Source organism: Bubalus bubalis, chromosome 8 (genome assembly GCF_019923935.1).
Source record: "Bubalus bubalis isolate 160015118507 breed Murrah chromosome 8, NDDB_SH_1, whole genome shotgun sequence".
Lineage (NCBI taxonomy): Eukaryota > Metazoa > Chordata > Mammalia > Artiodactyla > Bovidae > Bubalus > Bubalus bubalis.
The window spans coordinates 110,379,344-110,399,875 of NC_059164.1; the positions used below are offsets into that span (position 1 = coordinate 110,379,344).

A 20,532-nucleotide genomic window follows, 5' to 3' on the forward strand; every position below is an offset into this window, starting at 1 on the left:
GTGTGTAAAGACACAAAGGAAAGAGCATGGCCAGCTGGAGAAAGAAAAGGAGGACAGCCACACCAGGACGTGGGCAGGAGGACGTGAGATGAGATGGCAGCAGAGAAGTGGGAGAGCAAATAGTGCAGAAGCATACAGGAGCTCAGGGCTTTCCAAAGTGAAGTGAGATCCACCAAAGGGCTGAAACCAGTAGAATAACATCATGCTAAGTATCACTCAGGCAGTTTGCTGAGAGTGAATTCAAGCAAGGCAAGAATGGAGAAGGGGAGAGGAATAAGGAAACCAGTCCAGGTAAAAGGGGATGGTGGATCGAACTGGGGTGGTAGAGACACAGCGAAGTAGACAGATTTGAGGCAAGTTGCCGAAATTTAATTCACAAGCTTTATTAATGATTGATGTAGAAGGAAGAAGAATAACTTCCAGTTTTCTGATGTGAGTGGTAGGTTAGATGGTGGTGCCATTAACTGAGATGAGATTGAATGGGGGCAGGGGGTAAAAAAAGCTAGGAGTAAAATGAAAATATATATGTCTGGTCATGCTAATGCTGATGCCCCTGATGCACACAAGTGGGTGTGTCAAGAGCCAGTTAGAGACACAGGATCTGAAGTATGAGCTAGTATTACAAGCTTGGAGGCATTATAGATAGACAGAACCAAGCCCTGAGCACTGAGAAGAGCCCCAGCTAAGAGTCAGGGCAGATCAGGTGGGACCAGGAAGTGGGGGTCAGCTCAGACCAATATTGTGAGCTCAAATACATCCATGGGCTGAGAAGTTGGGATTATACATGTCTTTGACCCTGATGCTGGGAAAGATTGAGGGCAGGGAGAGAAGGGGGTGCTAGAGGGTAAGATGGTTGGATTGCATCACTGACTCAATGGACATGAGTTTGAGCAAACTCCAAGAGATAGTGAAGGACAGGGAAGCCTGGCATGCTGCAGTCCATGAGGTCACAAGAAATCAGACAGGACTTAGTGACTGAACAACACCACCTTTGACAAAAGGAGTTCTGTGAACAGAGAAGAGTGGAATTTAGATAGGAGGTGACTGAAATGCAAGTAACTTGCTTAAACAAATCTTTAAGAAGTTTGGTAGTTAAAGGGATCAGATAAATGGATAAAGAGATCAGATAAGTAAATAAATCCAGTCAGGAATTGCAGGGGAAAATGGCAGCCCACACCAGTACTCTTGCCTGGAAGCCTGGTAGGCTATAGTCCATGCGGTCGCAAAGAGTCAGACATGACTGAGTGACTTCACACACACATGGAGTCACAAGGAGAGCTTTGATGATTTTGCTTTAGGTGAAATGAATTGCTGTGTATTGAAGGGAATAATTCAGGAGAGGGAAAAGTTGATAACTGTGGAGAAAGCAGTGACTCAGTGTGTTGCTGCTGCTGCTAAGTCGCTTCAGTCGTGTCCGACTCTGTGCCACCCCATCCCTGGGATTCTCCAGGCAAGAACACTGGAGTGGGTTGCCATTTCCTTCTCCAATGCATGAAAGTGGAAAGTGAAAGTGAAGTCGCTCAGTCATGTCCCACTCTTAGCGACCCCATGGACTGCAGCCTACCAGGCTTCTCCATCCATGGGATTTTCCAGACAAGAGTACTAGAGTAGGGTGCCATTGCCTTCTCCCACTCAGTGTGTTAAGTCCTTGAAAAAGCCTGAGGAGCCAGGATGTGGAGCACATCCATACAAACGTGGGCAGTGGGCAGAAACCTGGGAGGTTCTCCTGCTCTCATTGTGTTTTTATGTGGGTGGTTCAATCCAGCTCCTGATTTTTGTTTTCAATTTGAGGAATTTGTCTTCACAGAGAAACTAATGAGCACCTATGATTTAATTTTTATTTAATGATACAAAAGGGTATCTAGTGAAATATAAGTTTCTGTTCAACTCAGGTCCTATTCAAGGAAACCACTGTTACAGAAGCTAGTATATTTATTTCAGAAATATTCTGTTCACATTAATGAATTCTTATGTATGTCTTTTTAAAAAAATATTGGTTTACTTATTTGGCATATGGGATCTATTTCCCTGACCAAGAATCCAACCAGGCTCCCAGCGTTGGACATGTAGAGTCTAAGCCACTGGACCATCATGAAAGTCCCTTTTGTCTGTCATATATATATATATGAAAGTGAAAATAAAGTAGCTCAGTCATGTCCAACTCTTTGCAACCCCATGGACTGTAGCCTACCAAGCTCCTCTGTCCATGGGATTTTCCAGGCAAGAATACTGCAGTGGGTTGCCATTTCCTTCTCCAGGGGATCTTCCCAACCCAGGGATCAAACCCAGGTCTCCCACATTATAGGCAGACACTTTTACTGTCTGAGCCATCAGGGAAGTCCTATATATATATATATATATATAATATTTTGCATAAATGAAATATATATACTTTCTCCATTTTTTCTTGTATCAAAGTGCCAACAAGAAAGTGCTGACCAATGTAAGAAAATTCAAAGGACGCTTATTTAGAAATGGTTAATTACAAGGGATGTATGGAGTGCCAAGGGATTGGGTATGAACAGCCCAGGCACCAAAATAGTTGGCACCACTCTTAGACTCAAAGGGATGAGGGGAGGGCGAGGTTAGAAAACTCAGAAGTACACATGGCAAACTTGAGAGAAGACATTATCTTCAAAGGGCAGGGCCAGACTGCGACAACCACACAAGGAGAGAACCAGGAAAATTAATGCTCCGATGCAATGCTTTTCTCTTCCTCCAAACTCCTGCCATGGACTCCCATCAGTTAAACCCAATATGAAATCATAGGAGTTAGGGTTTTTCAGTGCATCTGCTTCACGGAGTTGAGAGCAGAGTGAAGAAAAATTGAGAGTGATTCTGAAGTACAACCTCCCCCCACACACACTCACCAAATTGTATTGAAATATAACTGGCACACAGAAGAATGATTAAAAAAAAATCTTAATGATGCAAATAACAATAATGTGGTCACTCACCTAGAACCAGACATCCTGAACTGTGAAGTCAAGTGGACCTTAGGAAGCATTACTATGAACAAAGCTAGTGGAGGTGATGGAATTTCAGATGACCTATTTCAAATCCTAAAAGATGATGCTGTTAAAGTGCTGCACTCAATGTGTCAGCAAATTTGGAAAACTCAGCAAAGGCCACAGGACATGAAAAGGTCAGTTTTTATTCCAATCCCAAGGAAAGGCAATGCCAAAGAATGCTCAAACTACTGCACAATTGGCCTCACTTCACACACTAGGGAGATAACCCTCAAAATCCTTCAAGCTGGGCTTCAGGAGTATGTGAACTGAGAACTTCCAGATGTACAAGCTTGATTTAGAAAAGGCAGAGGAACAGAGATCAAATTGCCAGCATCCATTGGATCATAGAAGCAAGGGAATTCCAGTAGAACATCTACTTCTGCTTCATTGACTATGATAAAGCCTTTGTGGATTGCAACAAACCGGGAAGCTATTAAAGAGATAGGAATACCAGACCATCTTATCTGCCTCCTGAGAAACCTGTATGCAAGTCAAAAACAAGTTAGAGCCTTATGTGAAACAACAAACTGGTTCAAAATTGAGAAGGGAGTACATCAAGGCTGTATATTGTCACCCTGCTTACTTAACTTATATGCAGAGTACATCATGCAATACATCAGGCTGGATGAATCACAAACTGGAATCAATATTACTGGAGAAATATTAACAACTTCAGATCTGGAGATGATATGACCCTAATGGCAGAAAGTGAAGAACTAAAGAGCCTCTTGATGAGGATGAAAGAGGAGAGTGAAAAGGCTGGCTTAAAACTCAACATTCAAGAAACTAATATCATAGCATCCGGTCCCATCACTTCATGGCAAATATATGTGGGATAAGGAAACGGTGACGGATTTTATTTTCTTGGGCTCCAAAATCACTGTGGACAGTGAATGTAGCCATGAAATTAAAAGACACTTGCTCCTTGGAAGAAAATCTTGACAAACCTAGACAGGATATTAAAGCAGAGGCATCACTCCGCCGAAAAAGCTTCGTATAGTCAAAGCTATGTTTGTTTGTTTTTTAAATTAATTTATTTTTATTGAAGGATAATTGCTTTATAGAATTTTGTTGTTTTCTGTCAAACCTCAACATGAATCAGCCACAGGTATACATATATCCCCTTCCTTTTGAAACTCCCTCCCATCTCCCTCCCCATCCCACCCCTCTAGGTTGATTCGGAGTCCCTGTTTGAGTTTCCTGAGCCATACAGCAAATTCCTGTTGGCTATTTAGTTTATATATGGTAATGTAAGTTTCCATGTTACTCTTTCCATACATCACACCCTCTCCTCCCCTCTCCCCATGTCCATAAGTCTATTCTCTATGTCTGTTTCTTTTTTGTTGCCCTGTACATAAATTCATCAGTAGCATTTTTATGGTTTTTGTATATATGTGTTAGAAAGCTATGGTTTTTCCAGTAGTCATGCATGGATGTGAGAATTGGACCATAAAGAAAACTGAGCTCCGAAGAATTGATGGTTTCAAACTGTGGTGCTTGAGAAGACTCTTGAGAGTCTCTGGGGTTGAAAGGAGATCAAACCAGTCAGTCCTAAAGGAAATCAACCGTAAGTATTCATTGGAAGGACTGATGCTGAAGCTGAAGCTCCAATACTTTGGTCACATGATGCAAACAGCCAACTCATTGGAAAAGATCCTGATGCTGGGAAAGATTGAAGGCAGGAGGAAAAGAGAACAACAGATATTGAGATGTTGGGATGGCATCACTGACTCAAGAGACATGACTTTGTGCAAACTCTGGGAGATAGTGAAGGATAGGGAGGTCTGGTGTGCTGCAGTCCATGGGGTCACAAAAAGTCGGACACAACTGAGCAACCGAACTGATAGTGTGAAATAATTACTACAGTGTGGTAAATTAACACATCACCTCATATAGTTACAGTTTTTTGGTGTGGAGAAAACTTTTAAGATCCACCCATTTAGCCTCTTTCATGTATATAGTATAGTATTGTTAACTATAATAACAGTATTGTAACTTAGACCCCAGAACATAGTCATCTCATAACCGGAAATGTGCACCCTTTGACTACATTCACCTGTTAACTACAACCCCCAACACCTGCCCTGGACAACCACTAACCTGCTGTTTCTATGAGTTCCTGTTGTTGTTGTTGTTTTTAAGTCTTTATTAAATTTATTATAATATTGCTTCATTTTTTGCTTTGACTTTTTGGCCATGAGGCATGTGGGGTCTTAGATCCCTGACCACAGATTGAACCCACATTCCCTGCATTGGAAGGCAAAGATTTTACCACTGGACTGACAGCGAAGTCCCGAGTTCAGTGTTTTTAGATTCCACATCTACATTAAGTCACACAGTATTTGTCTTTCTCTGTCTAACTTTTGCAAATGGATGATTTCCTACCTTCATGTATCATCATATTCACTTCACTATTCACTCAAACACCACAGCAATCGTTATTTAAAACAAATGGAGGCATATTATAAACACCGGTCTATACATCTTGCTTTCTCTTGCTGACAATATATCTTAGAGATTGCATCTGATCAGTGCACATAGATCTGCCTTGTCCTTTTAGCAGCTTTCAGTGGTTTCATTATGTATTACCTTCATTTATTAGTGGCTTCCTAATCAATGAGTATCTTTTGCCCCCATTTTTGGTTGATATAAATAAGGCTTCAATAGACATTTTAAATATGACTTTGAAAAATTGTGCTAGTATATGTGTGATAAATTCTTAGAAAGAAATTAGCTGAACCAAAATTTGAAATTAATGATTTGCCAGTAACCTGCCAAACAGTTTGCACTCTGCTCCAGAAAGCAAAAAACATAAGTGTTAGTCACTCTTTGGACCCGACAGACCTGCATGGACTCCATGTAGCCCGCCAGGATGCTTTGTCCATAAAATTCTCCAGGCAAGAATACTGGAATGGGTTGCCATTCCCTCCTCCAAGGGATCTTCCCAACCTAAGGATCAAACCCAGGTCTTCTGCTTTGCAGACAGATTCTCTACCATCTAAGCTACCATGAAAGCCCTCTGGAGAATATAAGAAGGGTCTTTTCTTAAGTATCTGAGATATGATCAATGAAATGTCACTAATTTAATCTATGTGCTTAGTCACTCAGTCATGTTCAGCTCTTTGTGACCCCATGGACTGTAGCCTGCCAGGCTCCTCTGTCCATAGGGATTCTCCAGGCAAGAGTACTGAAACAAGTCACCATGCCCTCCTCTAGGGGATCTTCCCAACCCAGGAATCAAACCCAGATCTCCTGCATTGCAGGCAGATTCTTTACTGTCTGAGCCACCAGGCAAGCCCAATTTAATCTGTACTTCTTTGATTTTGAATGATGCTGAACACTTTGCTATATGTTTAAAAATCATGTGTGTTTTTTTGTGAGTGAACTGCCCCATTCATACATGCTCTTTGCTCATGCTTTAATTGATTTTTTTCTTATTGATTAATAAGGATTCTTTATATCAAAAAGAAATGGGCTCTTTGTCTGCCATATTAAAAAGCTTTCCCAGTGTGCTGCTAGTGTTTGAACTTGGTGATGTTTGACTGTGAAAGATATATTTTTAAATTTTTATGAAGTCAAATCTATTAATCTTCACTTTTATGGTTTCTGGGTTTGTGTCCTCATTAGAAATATTTTTAGAGCTACAGATTACAAAATGAACTCCTTCATACTTTATTATTCTTTTAATTTCCTTTTCATATTTAAGAGCTTTATCTATGTGGAATTTATCCTGGTATCAAATATGAAGTGAGGACTTTATTCTTTCTCAAATGAGTAGTTGGTTGTTGTACACTACTTATTAAGCAGTCCATTTTGCCCACTTATTTAACATTGCCACTGTTAATTTAATTTATATGTCATTGTATTTAGTTCTGGATTCTCACAGTTGTTCTCTCAATTTGTCTTTCTCTTAATGCACCAATCTTAATTTCATATTATAGACACTTAGTGTTTTATTATTCACTAGGAATCATCTTACCCTGTTACGCATCAATGTCAAAGTGTTCCTGGTTGTTGCATATATTTTCCACATAAATTTTAGAATTTTAATGACTTTCATAATTTCTCATTAGGCATGTTTATGCTAATATTCTCCTAACAAGATTTGTGTGTGTGTGTGTGTGTGTGTACACACGCACTTAGTCGTGTCCAGCTCTTTGTGACCCTGTGGACTGTGGCCCACTAGGCTCCTCCATCCGTGGAATTTTCCAGGCAAGAATACTGGAGTGGGTTGCCATTTCCTTCTCCAGAAGATCTTCCCAACCCAGGGATCGAACCCACACCTCTTGAGTCTCCTGCATTGGCAGGCAGATTCTTTACCACTAATACCACCTGGGGACAGCCATTCTAAATTTAGCTCATTTGGAAAACTTTTTAATTATGAATTTAAATTTAAAAATTAATATCTTAAAATTTTTGATAGCATTTGAAATTTACCTACCTTTAGTTACATAAGAAAATTTGTTACCTCAAACTGAAAATGTCACTGTTTGTCACTGTTTCCTAAACACAGAATATCTGAGACATTTTTGCTTGCTTTATTTCCAAGTAATCATCTAATAATATAGTCTCTTTAATCCCTTTGCTTCTTTGCAGTTTCATTCTACTTCTGAAGTTTATAATATTCTACTTGGGACATTAAAACAGCTATTTAGGTGACTTTTTTGCCTTTAGTTTTTCCTCTCCGATCTATTCTGCATAATCTTACTATTTTAATATCTTAAAATATGTATTTGCCAAATAAGGTTATTTTTTTAAGAGTCTTCAATGACTCTTATTGCTAGAAAAAAGTGTCCTAAAAGTCCCCAAATTACTGAAAGTCATCTTATTAGGGCTCAAAGTAATAGAATGTTGCCATGTATTTCTTTGACAGTCTGGTTCTATTTTCATGTGGATAAAGTTCAGAATCTCTTGGGGAATGGATGGCCTATGCCTCCTCACACAATATCCCATAAATACTAGTTCTTGCAATTAAACTTTTTGATAAGAAAGCTTAGTTAAACATCACAGATTGTTCTACCTAATAGGCACTCAATAAATAAATGTTGAATGGGTAAACAAGGCTGTATTCTCCAGGAAAATCCTTAACTTTGTGACTAACACACTCTATGACCTGAACTAAGACTAGGTTCATAAATGTAATATTTGTTGTTTAGGCTGTTTACACCTAAAGCAGTGTAAGGCAGCATGTACAGACTTAAATGTAACTATCAAGTGTATATTAGAAAGCCAAATGTAGGTCAACCTCAGGGTAGATTAACTGAAGGTCTGTATTCATTCAAATATATCTGCTATAGCAATAAAGATCCAAATCACCTCACCTGTTTTACTTATATTTCTTAACAACATTTGCATAGGTGGCTCAGGGCTGGTATGTTATCCAGAGCCCAGTCTCCTAACAATTTTCCGGTGCCATCCTTTTGTGTCCTGAGATGTCTGCTGCAGGTCTCACTCACCATGGATTCATTGTAGGAAGGAGATCAGGAGGGCAAAACAAAACAAAGCAAAACAAAACACCTGTCCCCTAAAGTACAAAGAGCCTGGAGAATGGTATCTTTAGCTCTTATAGCAATAAATCCCATTGCTACTGGAGAAGGGAGCTTCCCAGGTGGCATTAGTGGTAAAGAACCTGCTGCCAATACAGGAGGCATAAGAGATGCAGGTTCAACCTCTGGATTGGGAAGATCCCCTGGAGAAGAGCATGGCAACCCACTGGAGTATTCTTGCCTGGAGAATCCCATGGACAGAGGAGCCTGAAAGGCTGCAGTCCATGGGGTCACAAAGAGTCGGACTTAGCATGCACTCACGCATGCACATAGGCGAAGGGGATCATAGATTTGGGGAACAACATGCAACATGCTGATGACTTAATTGAGAAGACTGGCTCTGTACTTTCTGTTCCCTGGAGACTAGGAGAGTCTCCCTCCCAAGAGTGTACTGCCATGAGAAGGAGAGAAGATACCTGAAAATATCAGGGTGATGATAGGAAGGAAGAAAGGGGAAAGGGCTTGGTCAGACAGCCATACTTTCTGCTGTAACCCTCCCTCCTGAATGCAGACTTTCCTCTCTAGCCAAATTTGACAATCCATTATTGCATACCCACCTTTTGTACTAAGTCATACTGGCCTAGGCCCCTGGATTCCCTCCATGTGGAAAGGTGCTCCTCCACTTTCCAGACTAAGCTAAGTCTATATTTCTTTTCAAGAAGTGAACTTTTCCATAAAACCTCAGTATACTCTTATAATAGTGGTATATCGCCTTAATCCTGTAGCAAAGTTTTTAATATTAAGCATAGAGAGACCTGACTTGCTAATTACATTTTTTAAAAGCGAGTACGATTTCTTAAGGACAAAATTTGCTTTATTCTTTACTTCTCCATAGTTTGTTTTAGAGTAACTGGAGTAGGTTCTGATTATAAAGAGCTTACTGTTGTATATTCAGGTTAAACAGAGTGTTCCAGCCCTTGGAAACAGGGACTAATGATCTTGCATCTCCCTCTCCTCCTATGAGCCTATAATGTCTTAAAAGATGTTATATCCATAAAATTATGGGGAACATGTTTTAAAATTATAAAATTCTACTTGAAAATAAATTACCAAATAAAATAAACTCACATTTATTATAATATAAATTATTCTTAAGGTGTTTATATTGTAAGGCTAAAATTAATGATTTAAATGGTTAGTGGAAAAACATACAATTTTTAGACAGATATGAACCAGAGATACCTGATAATTTTTAATGGAAGTTTTAGGCATAATTTATAACTTATGAAGTATAGTAAATATATCCACATTTGTGTGTGTGAGCATGCTTCAGTCATGTCCGACTCTTTGCAACCCTATGGAATGTAAGACTGCCAGGTTCCTCTGTCCGTGGGGATTCTCCAGGCAGGAATACTGAGTGGGTTGCCGTGCTCTCCTCCATGGGATCTTCCTGACCCAGGCATTGAACTTGTGTCTCTTGAGTCTCCTGCATTGGCAGGCTTGTTCTTTACCACTAGCACCACCTGGGAAGCCCATTCAGTTCAGTTCAGTTCAGTCGCTCAGTCGTGTCTGACTCTTTGCGACCCCATGAATCGCAGCACGCCAGGCCTCCCTGTCCATCACCCACTCCCAGAGTTCACCCAGACTCACGTCCATCGAGTCAGTGATGCCATCTAGCCATCTCATCCTCTGTCGTCCCCTTCTCCTCCTGCCCCCAATCCCTCCCAGCATCAGAGTCTTTTCCAATGAGTCAACTCTTTGCATGAGGTGGCCAAAGTACTGGAATTTCAGCTTTAGCATCATTCCTTCCAAAGAAATCCCAGGGCTGATCTCCTTCAGAATGGACTGGTTGGATCTCCTTGCAGTCCAAGCCCATATCTATATTTAAATATTTCTATAAGTAAATGCTTGTTGAAGGAGCTCCATCAATATAACACTAGCTTTTCTGGTTATGCAACTATAAAACTAAGTTATGTAGTAATGAAATACTAAATTAGTTCCTAAAATTATGATTATTTCTCTATATAATTTCAGTTTGAACAGAAGAAATATAAGGCAGTAATATATGCTCCATAGAGAGTATGCCTTCAAATAATATTAAAATCTAATTAGAGTGAGAATAAAAGTACTAAAATATTTTTGAGATCAATATTGAAGGTAATGCAGAAGAAAACCCTGCCATGATAGCGGAAATAGCTCTGAGAGCCAGGAGTATTAAAAATAACACTTAAGAAACCAAAGTTTCAAAATGAATTTCTTGTCTTGATAAACAGAAGTAAAATTGGGAACTGTGATGAACAGAAAAAATCATAAATTCAGAAGCTCATTTATGCTAAGGTAGCAATTTATAAATCACTTAAATTTTCCAATAGTTCACAAAATACTGTATAAGTAACCTGAGTTTTTTTTTTTCCCCTAAAGTTTAGAATGTGGCAAATGTAATGTCCAGGTATAAAATCTGTGCAATCTGAAAGCAGGTTAAGTACCTTGGTATTGGCCTCTTTGCAAGCATGAAACAGCTGGAGAACCTCAGCTGACTCTGAGTTTAAAAACAGGGAGCTTCATTTTAAGGTGGAATGAAACTGCCTTTGTAGTCAGTGATGACTTCCTATAAATTGCATGAGGTCTATAGTCAGATTCTGAAATGATTAAACCTACTAACTGAGATTAGGAGATTATTATGTTGTCACTCTGAATGCTTCATATAAAAAAATGGTAGGAGAGCCTACGCAAAGAGTACAGCCTCAGGATAAATGGCAGCATAAATCAAATGTGCCCTTTCCGCACGCTGTCTTCTCTCTGTTCCCTCTGTTCTTGGGCCGTTTCTTTTCCTGGTGTCCTCCTTCTTTGAGATCCTACTGTGGCAAACTGGAAATCCCTGGAGGCTTGTAATTAAAGCCATGATCTCTGACCAGCTGCATGAATTGTAAGGATAATGCAAAACTTTTATTTTAATTTTATTTAAAACTATGTTATGAGCAGGAGGCATAGATAGACATTTCTCTAAAGAAAAAACAGGTGTCCAACAAGAGAAGATGCTCATCAGTAGCACCTTAAATATGACACAAGTGCACTTATCTATGAAACAGGAACACAGTCACCAATAGAGAGAACACACTTGTGATCGCCAGGGGAAAGGAGGTGGGGAGGGTGGATCGGGAGTTTGGGATTAGCAGATGCTACTCATATATACAAAGGATAAACAAGTTCTTACTGTATAGCACAGGGAAATATATCCAATATCCTGTGATACATCATAATGGAAATGAATATAAAAAAAGAATATATATATGTATGTATGGATGGATGGATGTGAGAGTTGGATCATAAAGAAGGCTGAGTGCTGAAGAGTTGATGCTTTCGAGCTGTGGTGTTGGAGAAGACTCTTTAGAGTCCCTTGGATTGCAAGGAGATCAAACCAGTCAATCCTAAAGGAAATCAACCCTGAATGTTCATTGGCAGGACTGATGCTGAAGTTCCAATACTTTGGTCACATGATGCAAAGAGCCGACTCATTGGAAAAGACCCTGATGCTGGGAAAGATTGAAGGCAGGACGAGAAGGGGACAACAGAGGATGAGATGGTTAGATGGCATCATCGACTCAATGGACATGAGTCTGAGCAAACTCCAGGAGACAGTGAAGGACAGGGAGGACTGGCATTCTGCAGTCTATGGGGTCACAAAGAGTCACACATGACTGAGTGACTGAACAACAACAGTAATTGAATCACTTTGCTGTAGTGTAGAGATTAATACAGCATTGTAAATGAAGTATATTTCAATAAAATAAATTTTGAAGAATAAATACAGCTATTTTAACTTTAAAATATTGTAGAGAATAAAATAACACACCTTCAAAATGCTTTGAAGGGTACCAGTGCACTCAGTTATGCTGTCAGATTAACATTTTTTTAGATTTGAAGTAAAATTTATTCTACCATCCCTGTTTAAATAGTATCCATGGACTACAAAGTGAGCTGCTACAGACACATCTGGTATGATTTTCAGTTTCTTTTATTTATGAACACCAATTTTCTCAGTGCTTTACAATTAAAATCAAGCATAGAAATAAAAGAAGTACTCAGGGTAAACTAAACTGCACCTGTCATCCATAACCCTGGATAGAGTTCTTGCATCCGTCCAGTCCCTCTGTTCATATTGATTGATTTTATATTGAGGTGTTATATATTTGAACTTCCAAAATATAGCTTGTGGGTTCTGAAGCATTTTGGAAATAATTGCCACAATTGAAAGGAGGATTCTGCCTGAAAGACTCTCTGATGCCAGGTGTACAAGATGAAGCACAAGCGTGGTGTCGTGTAGCAGGTGACCTGATCCCTGAGTCCAAGAAGATCCTGATGTCTGCCCTCAAAAGGCAGGGCCACGCCGGCTGAGGAGTGGCAGCCAAGCCAGAGGAGGCCGAGCGGCCGGATCCTGCCCAGCCTGTGGCCCTCATCCTATCTTTCAAGTGCTGTGTCTTGGCCATCCATGAGCACGTGGTCCTGTCTCCCTTAGTGCCTGCCAGCCACCGCATGCCTGGCCAGACCACTGGGCCAGATGTTCCTCTACCTTGCAAGTCCCAGGATGATCTCTGTCCCCCTACCCCTGTGTAGGAAGGATCAGGGTCTCTGAGACTGCCCGGTTGGCAGCCCAGTGCTTGCCAGCTGCAAATAACTTCAGGACAGAGTTAACTGAATGCCACCTCTTCTCCTGGAGCCCCTTGATCACAGCAAGTTGACACCTGTCAGCTTCTCCCCTGTATGTTCCTCATCCTGGTTAAGTAGCCCTCAAGTTGGGGCAGCAAAGTCATTTTGATTCATTTTTGATGTGAACCAAACTTTCAAGTTAGGACATGCTCTGAAACAAATTATACATTTCCTGTGACCTACTAAAATAATTAGTTCACCAGAGCAAGAGTCTGGATTTAAGACTATAATCGTAGATAGGAATAATCGATATCATTTGTAGTGAAAGAGATGTTTTCTCTGAAATTATTTCAGTTCTTTGGTGTAAATTCCTAACACTGAGTTCATCCATCCCTTCAGCCTGTCAATAGGCATGTACTGAATGGACTACACACCTTGTCATGCTAAGAAACAAGAGATCTGAATCCCTCAATGAAGAATCTCACACTTTAGAAGAGACTGATGCTCAAACAAATAATAACTAAACAACATGATAATAGTATATTGTGCCAGTGTGTGTGTGCACATTGTCGCTTCAGTTGTGCTCTACTTTTTGCGACCCTGTGGACTGTAGCCTGTCAGTTTCTTCTGCCCATGAGATTCTCTAGGCGAGAATACTGGCGTGGGTTGCCATGCCCTCCTCCAGATCTTCCCAACCCAGGGAAGAAACCTAGGTCTCTTGAGTCCACCTGTATTGGCAGGTGAACTCTTTACCACTAGTGACCACCTGTGAAGCCCAATGGTATACTGGACATAAATGGATGGTTCCATAAGAGGGTGAGAGAAGACATAAATAATTAGGAACGGGGAAGCTAGGTTAATTCATATTTTGTTTTGCTTGGTAACTGGTCCTAACATTTTTTTAATATAGTGATAAAATATTATGGTTTGAAATATATTTGAATCAGCTTGATATAGAAATAAAACATTTATCACCATTAATAATTAAAATGCTAGTAATCAACATAAGGGTAATGTCAATTTAAAAATATAAATTTTAAGAAACAAACATTAGTAATATTAAACTTTTATTTGAATAAAAGATCTCTTTTAAAGAAATTCTTAATACTGAATTTTAGAAATATTCAGTTAATCTCACTTGACTATTAGATGGTTCTTGTGTGTGTGTGAGTGCACACCAATCTTTTTATTTGAATCATTTTGACGTAGATTTTCTCATTTGTATGTTATTTAGAGCACATTTAGATTCCAGCAAGGTTTTCCTTTGAGACACAGTACACTCTGTACTACTTCCTCCTGAATTAATTGATATAATGATCTGATGTAAATTACTTTCACTATTAGCCTGAGTTATTATTAAACATAACAAATTAGAAGGTAAACATACCATACAAAAGCATTTAAGTACTGAAATCCCAAATTAAGTATCAAGGATGATTTTTAGCTTTATGTAATGTTGGGGTGTCGGTATCCTTGCTTCGTCCCATGGTCTGGAGAATCAGGACTATTGTATATGAATGCCTTCAGCTGAGGTCTGTGCCTGCACACCTGTAGAGGGAAGTTGCTATGTCATAGACCTGAACAACCCCAGAGCACCCACCCACTGATCATGGTTCTGCCTCCTCCTTGCTGCTTTCTTGAGTCCTCTGCTGGGAACAGTTTTCAACATTTTAATTATAAAAAATGCAAGTCCTCTTTTAAGGCACAACTGAAATGCTGTAAACTTTATTAGACCCTTTATTTATATTTTACCCATAACTACTCTAGTCTCCACATTGCTGTAACATTTCATATGCTTTGATGACTCATCAAATTCATCTTGGTATTGCATTTTGCATCAATCTTATCTCCCACCTCCATGTACGTTATAGGGTCTTTGGAGAAGAAACACCTTTGGAGCCTGAGTAACACCCAGTTCAAATTCAGATGGAATATAAGTGCCTATTAAATGTAGAGTGAATTTTCCATCCCACCTCATAAAAGTCCATTATTATCCTCTTCCAATGCTGTACTTTCCCTTCATAATGTTCTTCCTCTCATGTTCTTCTCTTACAGTCTGTCTATTCACTGAGGCTCCACTAGGAGCATTGGAAGCTAGATCCCTCATGTGAAACTCCATAGTGCATTACCAGTCCCTACCTCATGCCACTTTTTATTTCCACCTCATATGATGATTTTTGTGGATACAATGTTTTACTTTTCTAGGCTTAAGCTCTTGAAAGGCAGCAAATAGAATCTGATTTATCTTGTTTCCCACAGTGCTCAATAATTGTTTGTTGCCTGATGAAAGATTTGTAAAGAGTTAGAGAGGAACAGCATTTCATGCCAAATTGGGCTATGCCCTGCTAGGGTAGTTTTAGGCATGGCTGATGGTAAATTAAGAACAGGGAATGGAGAATAGTATCTCTGCGGTCAGTAGTAGTATTTTTTGCAGCAAGACACTACCAGGCTTTTATGATTATTGATGTTTGAAGGGTGTTTCTCTGTCAATCAACCTGTGACCCATGATTATGGGTTCTGCCTTTTTAATATGGGTGGACTTTTCTGCTTTAGATAGTTTCCCATTCAAATCTAGAAATTTTTTTGAATGCTAATACATAAGAAGAAACTAATTTGTGCTATTGAAACAGTTTTCCAGTGCAGATTCCAACTTAACTATGTAGGATACAGGCAAAGTATAAAATTGTGCCCTGCAAGTTGCAGTTTAGATATTCATAGCTTCTGCTTATTGGCCCTCTATTTCTTGCTTATTAATTACCTACTTTATGAATATTATCTCCTAACCTCAAAACGATTTATCAGGTAGGTATAATTACTTCATTTTTCAAATGAGAATAGTGAAGCTTAGAAAGGTTACATTACATTATCACAATTGGCCATCAAGGAAATGCAAAAACAAAGATTTGAATACAAACCTGTACTTTTCCCCTATATTATACTTGCTACCTCGTTATGTATGTGGTTTTTCTTAGCCAGAAGGGCATAAGAGAAGGGGTAAGGAAGACTTAGAAATCTTTTATTATAAGGCTAGTACATTCTATTTCTTATGACCATTTCAGAAACTCAAATTGTTGTTAAAAAACAAAAGCCTTTCTCACTTGGTACTATTGGCTTTGATAAAAGATAGTGCAGAAAACAAGATGGTTAATGTTTTGTCTCTCACTGGGAGGAAATTTAACTAGTGTCTTTGTGCAAAAGAAAATAAAATGAATCTGTGATATGCAAATGAATCTCTCAACTGTTTGTTAATTTCTACTGTTTACTCAAAAATGGGAAACACCATGCCTGTGATACATCATCTTTTGTGTGTTTGGCACCTTCCATCATGAATCATATTAATCTGCTTAAACTAACAAGGATTAATTGCCTTGTTAAGGCAACCTGGCATTGAAATGATATATTGCCCAGACAGCTTGGAATGTGGCCACTCATAAATCTCATTTGCTTGTTGGTTTATTTCTGTTTGTCTCTTTCTCTGACAGATGTGTGCCCAATCACTGTGAGCATGGTGGGAAGTGCTCTCAAACATGGGACAGCTTCAAATGCACTTGCGATGAGACTGGATACAGTGGGGCCACCTGCCACAACTGTGAGTGCCAATTTATCTCACTTTAAACGTGTAATTGCGTGACAATACCAGGTCTTCAGCTACGATTTTAAGCCCAACAACCTGAATAATCCACATAGTAAATCACTTGATTCTGAAGCACCCAGATTTTATTTTGTTGCTTTTCTAGAATAGTATTCAAGTCGTCAAAATATATTCTCTCAAGCCTAATGACTCAAAAAGAAGTACCAGTGTTTCCGATGTTCTGTAAACACACAGTTGAGATGGGAATGCTGATCTTGTCTGTGCCTCTATGTGTCTAAGCAGTGTCTTTTCTGCATAGATTGTTTGGAAAATTGTGCTATTGTGATGTCTCTGACTGGATTCTCATTTATCAATTCATCAGAAAGGCAGACAGAGTGTAATTTGAACATTTAGTTTCTGGACAGTAGTGTCTCCTGCTCTTTTATGATTGTTTGGCCACACTTTTTAGATCATAAAAATGAGCTGGAAAGTGGAACAAAGTCTATTGGAGTTGCATATGTAAAGTAAAAGCACAAGACTATAATTTTTTTAAATATCAAAAACTAAAAAGTAGCATGTGAAAATGACTTTTAAAACACAATGTGCCTTGTTTTACATAATAGCTTTACCCTGAAAAGTTAAATAATTTTTTTTTAATTTTTGCAGTTAAAATATTAAGGTAAATATTAACTTTATAATTGTAATGTTAATTTTCCAATAATGCATAGCTGCTTGCCAAGCACTTTTGAAGACAGATTTGCCATAAAACAATCGTGAAAGGTCATCTGTTATGTAGTGTGTGTGTGTGTGTGTGTGTGTGCATGTGTGTTAGAGGGAGTGAGGAAAGAGATTGAGTCGTCTTCAATCTTTTCTCCATATGAAACCTGATACCTAAGTCCTCTAATTACAGAGAATGCTTTCTCTTCATTTCACTTTTAGAAAACAATAACAAGCAAAACTTTTACTGTCACCAGGGTTCTGGTGACAGTAAAAATGCAAAAGTGTTCTCTGATCCTTTTCATATCATTATTTGTAGTAATGTTCAGTTCAGTTCAGTCACTCAGTAGTAATGTATAATCAGACATTGTGTTCAGTGTGTATTATAATACATCAACTAAGAAAAAATATCTGTAATTTATTTTACTGCACTTATTATTTTGTTTATGAGGATATTTTTTAAAAAGAGACAAAAAAGAACCCTTAGAAAAATTAACATTAATAGGAAGATATACAAGACAGGTAAAACAGACACTTAGTAGATTCATTACCTATAAGGGATTTATGTATAGGTATGTAAAATATTTCAACGAATAAAGAACAAAAATGATTGACATTAAAATTAATTAGAATAAAGGACTTATAACTAATAATATACCCTTTCAGTCACATCAAAATGTTAACTTTCAGCCTGTGACATTCATTGTATGATACCTGATGATGAATTAAAAAATTTTGATTAAACTGAGTACTTTCACTCCACCAGTAGAATGTGTACAATGTGTTATATGTGCTATAAATACCGCCTTTAACTGCTGCAACCTTGTTTCTTAAAAATGGAAATTCTAACTAAAGAAAATTGCTGGTGATTGCAAGTGCTTCCTATCTCAATGACCACTTTGCTGTTAAATGTAAAAGCAAATAACTTTCTATAGCTGCTTATTTCATTGAATACACAGTAGACATTTAAAAACGTTAATTTTTAAATAAAATTTAGATATATGACAGTGGTTGAATAGTTGAGATTTTTTTTTTTAGTTAATGACTTACAAATATTAGAAATGTCCTAAGAGCGTTTAGTTTGGCACCCATGGGAAGTTATAAACGTAAAAAGGGAGGGAATTCCCAGGAGTTGAATGGGTTTGATCCCCCATCAGGGAGCTAAGATGCTCTGCTTGCCAGGCAGTGCAGCCCAGAAATAAAATGTGGGCAATGAATTCTAAAATGTAAGCAGAAACATCTGTAAAGCTTCCTGTTCCTTGTAAATTTAGTATTGATGTTATGAAATAAGCACAGTCTTCTGCCCTCCCTCTCCTGCTTCCATCTGTGGCTGTTGGTTTCTCTGCCTTGCTCACCCTACACATGGACACCTTCTCACCAGACACTGAGCCCCCTTGTTCCCGCTTGCCGTATAGCAGTATATCTATACAGCACATGGATTTTATATCCATACAGTATATCCATACAGCACATGGATTTTACCCACTACAAGTCTTTAATTTCTTCAGCCACCCCTACCCCTAGAAAGTTCTCACAGATCATCTTGTCCCATGCTGGTCTATATCAGTACCCTGGGACCTCTCTCTCATCTCTTTTTCAAGTCCCAAGCCTCCTATCCCTTAGGCTGTCCTGAGAAAACCAAACATTTCAATAAGCAGTGCAGTTTAGACCTCTGAAATCAGGGCTTCTCATTCAGATGAACTCAGGGCTCTACCAAAATAAAAAAATAATATAAATAAAAGAGGGAATTATTTCTTCCCTGCTGCTCATTCTACTTATCGCTTATTTAATTTTTATATCTACAAAACGTAGAATCATTCATTTTTAACAATGAAAGCCTGATCGCTTGTTGTCTTCCCCAAATAAGATGAAAATGTTGAAACTCATACAGAGGCTAGAAGACCATCCTGCATAATTCAAGAAAGGACAGATTGGATACAATTTTGTTATGAAAAATATATCTTGTAGCTTATAGAATGGTGCATGCTGCCAAATAAGCGAAAAGACTTGTTATACCTCTTGGTTACTCCCATGAACTAGTTAAAAATTGGGAGGGTCTGGCGCCACACATTATACTGTGAAAATTATAAGATATTATAAGATAAGATATAAGATATTATAAGATATAAGATATGCCCTTCAGCTTGATACAGAATGAATAATTTGTAATTCTTACAGCGTCGATGGCCACCCTGGCTTCTAATGATGGTTGTGAGGTTGCCATGCTGGGTGTCTTTGCAGGAAGTCGTTTCTCTTCTCCTGGACATTCTTAGTCCTTCTGTCCACTAAATGGCTGCTGAGGTCTCTTACAGTTCTGTGAGTCAAAGACCTGAGATCTCCAGGTGTTGATTCTGTGGTTTTGAACTCTGTTAGCATTATTAAACATCATCTGGTGAAAGACCTTTTGAAGAGGAGCTGTGGCTGCCTGTGTATGGCTGAGTCCCTTCACTCTTCACCTGAAACCATCACATTGCTAGCAGACCACACCCCAATACAAAACAAAATGTTAAAACAAAAAAAGAGAAGAAAAGGAGCTATGGACATTTTTAAATAGTACTGGTTTGAAAAGGTAAAGAATAGCTAACGAAAGTCTGAAGTTTAGTAAATGTAAGTATTTAGGAGGGCTTCACAGACATTACAGTCAGGTTACCATTTAACACATTTTCTACCCTGGCCAAAGCTGGGCTTTGGATGAGAAAGCTCTTTCTTGGGTGACCCCTGGTTGCCAGGTGGCTGAAGTCCAAGATAAAGCCTCAAAAGCCTCATCTGACAGGTCACACTGTCTGAGTTTGAACTTGGATCAACTTACTTGTGACCATGAGCACTAAAACCCTCTGAGCTTCAGTTTTCTTTTTTGTGAATTGAGATTAATAGCACCAGCATCTCATTAGGCCATTGTGAGACGGAATGAGATAATTTGTGGAGAACACTGAGAAGGGCCATAGCGTATGTTGTTGTTTAGTCACTAAGTCATGTCCACTCTGCGACCCCATGGACTGTCTCCCACCAGGCTCCTCTGTCCATGGGATTCTCTGGAGTGGGGTTCAATTTCCTTCTCCAGGGGATCTTTCCAACCCAGGGATCAAACCTGGATCTCCTG

General features: G+C 38.9%; 1 protein-coding gene across 1 annotated transcript in view; it reads left to right on the plus strand.

The window, feature by feature from the left end:
• The window catches only part of CNTNAP2 (contactin associated protein 2), a 2,308,807-nt gene that overhangs the window by 1,389,224 nt on the left and 899,051 nt on the right, over positions 1-20,532 (plus strand). Inside the window, exon 11 of the mRNA XM_025292067.3 lies at positions 16,627-16,733. Within this exon, the coding sequence (XP_025147852.3) occupies positions 16,627-16,733 (107 nt within the window). The remainder of the gene's footprint in view (positions 1-16,626; positions 16,734-20,532) is intronic.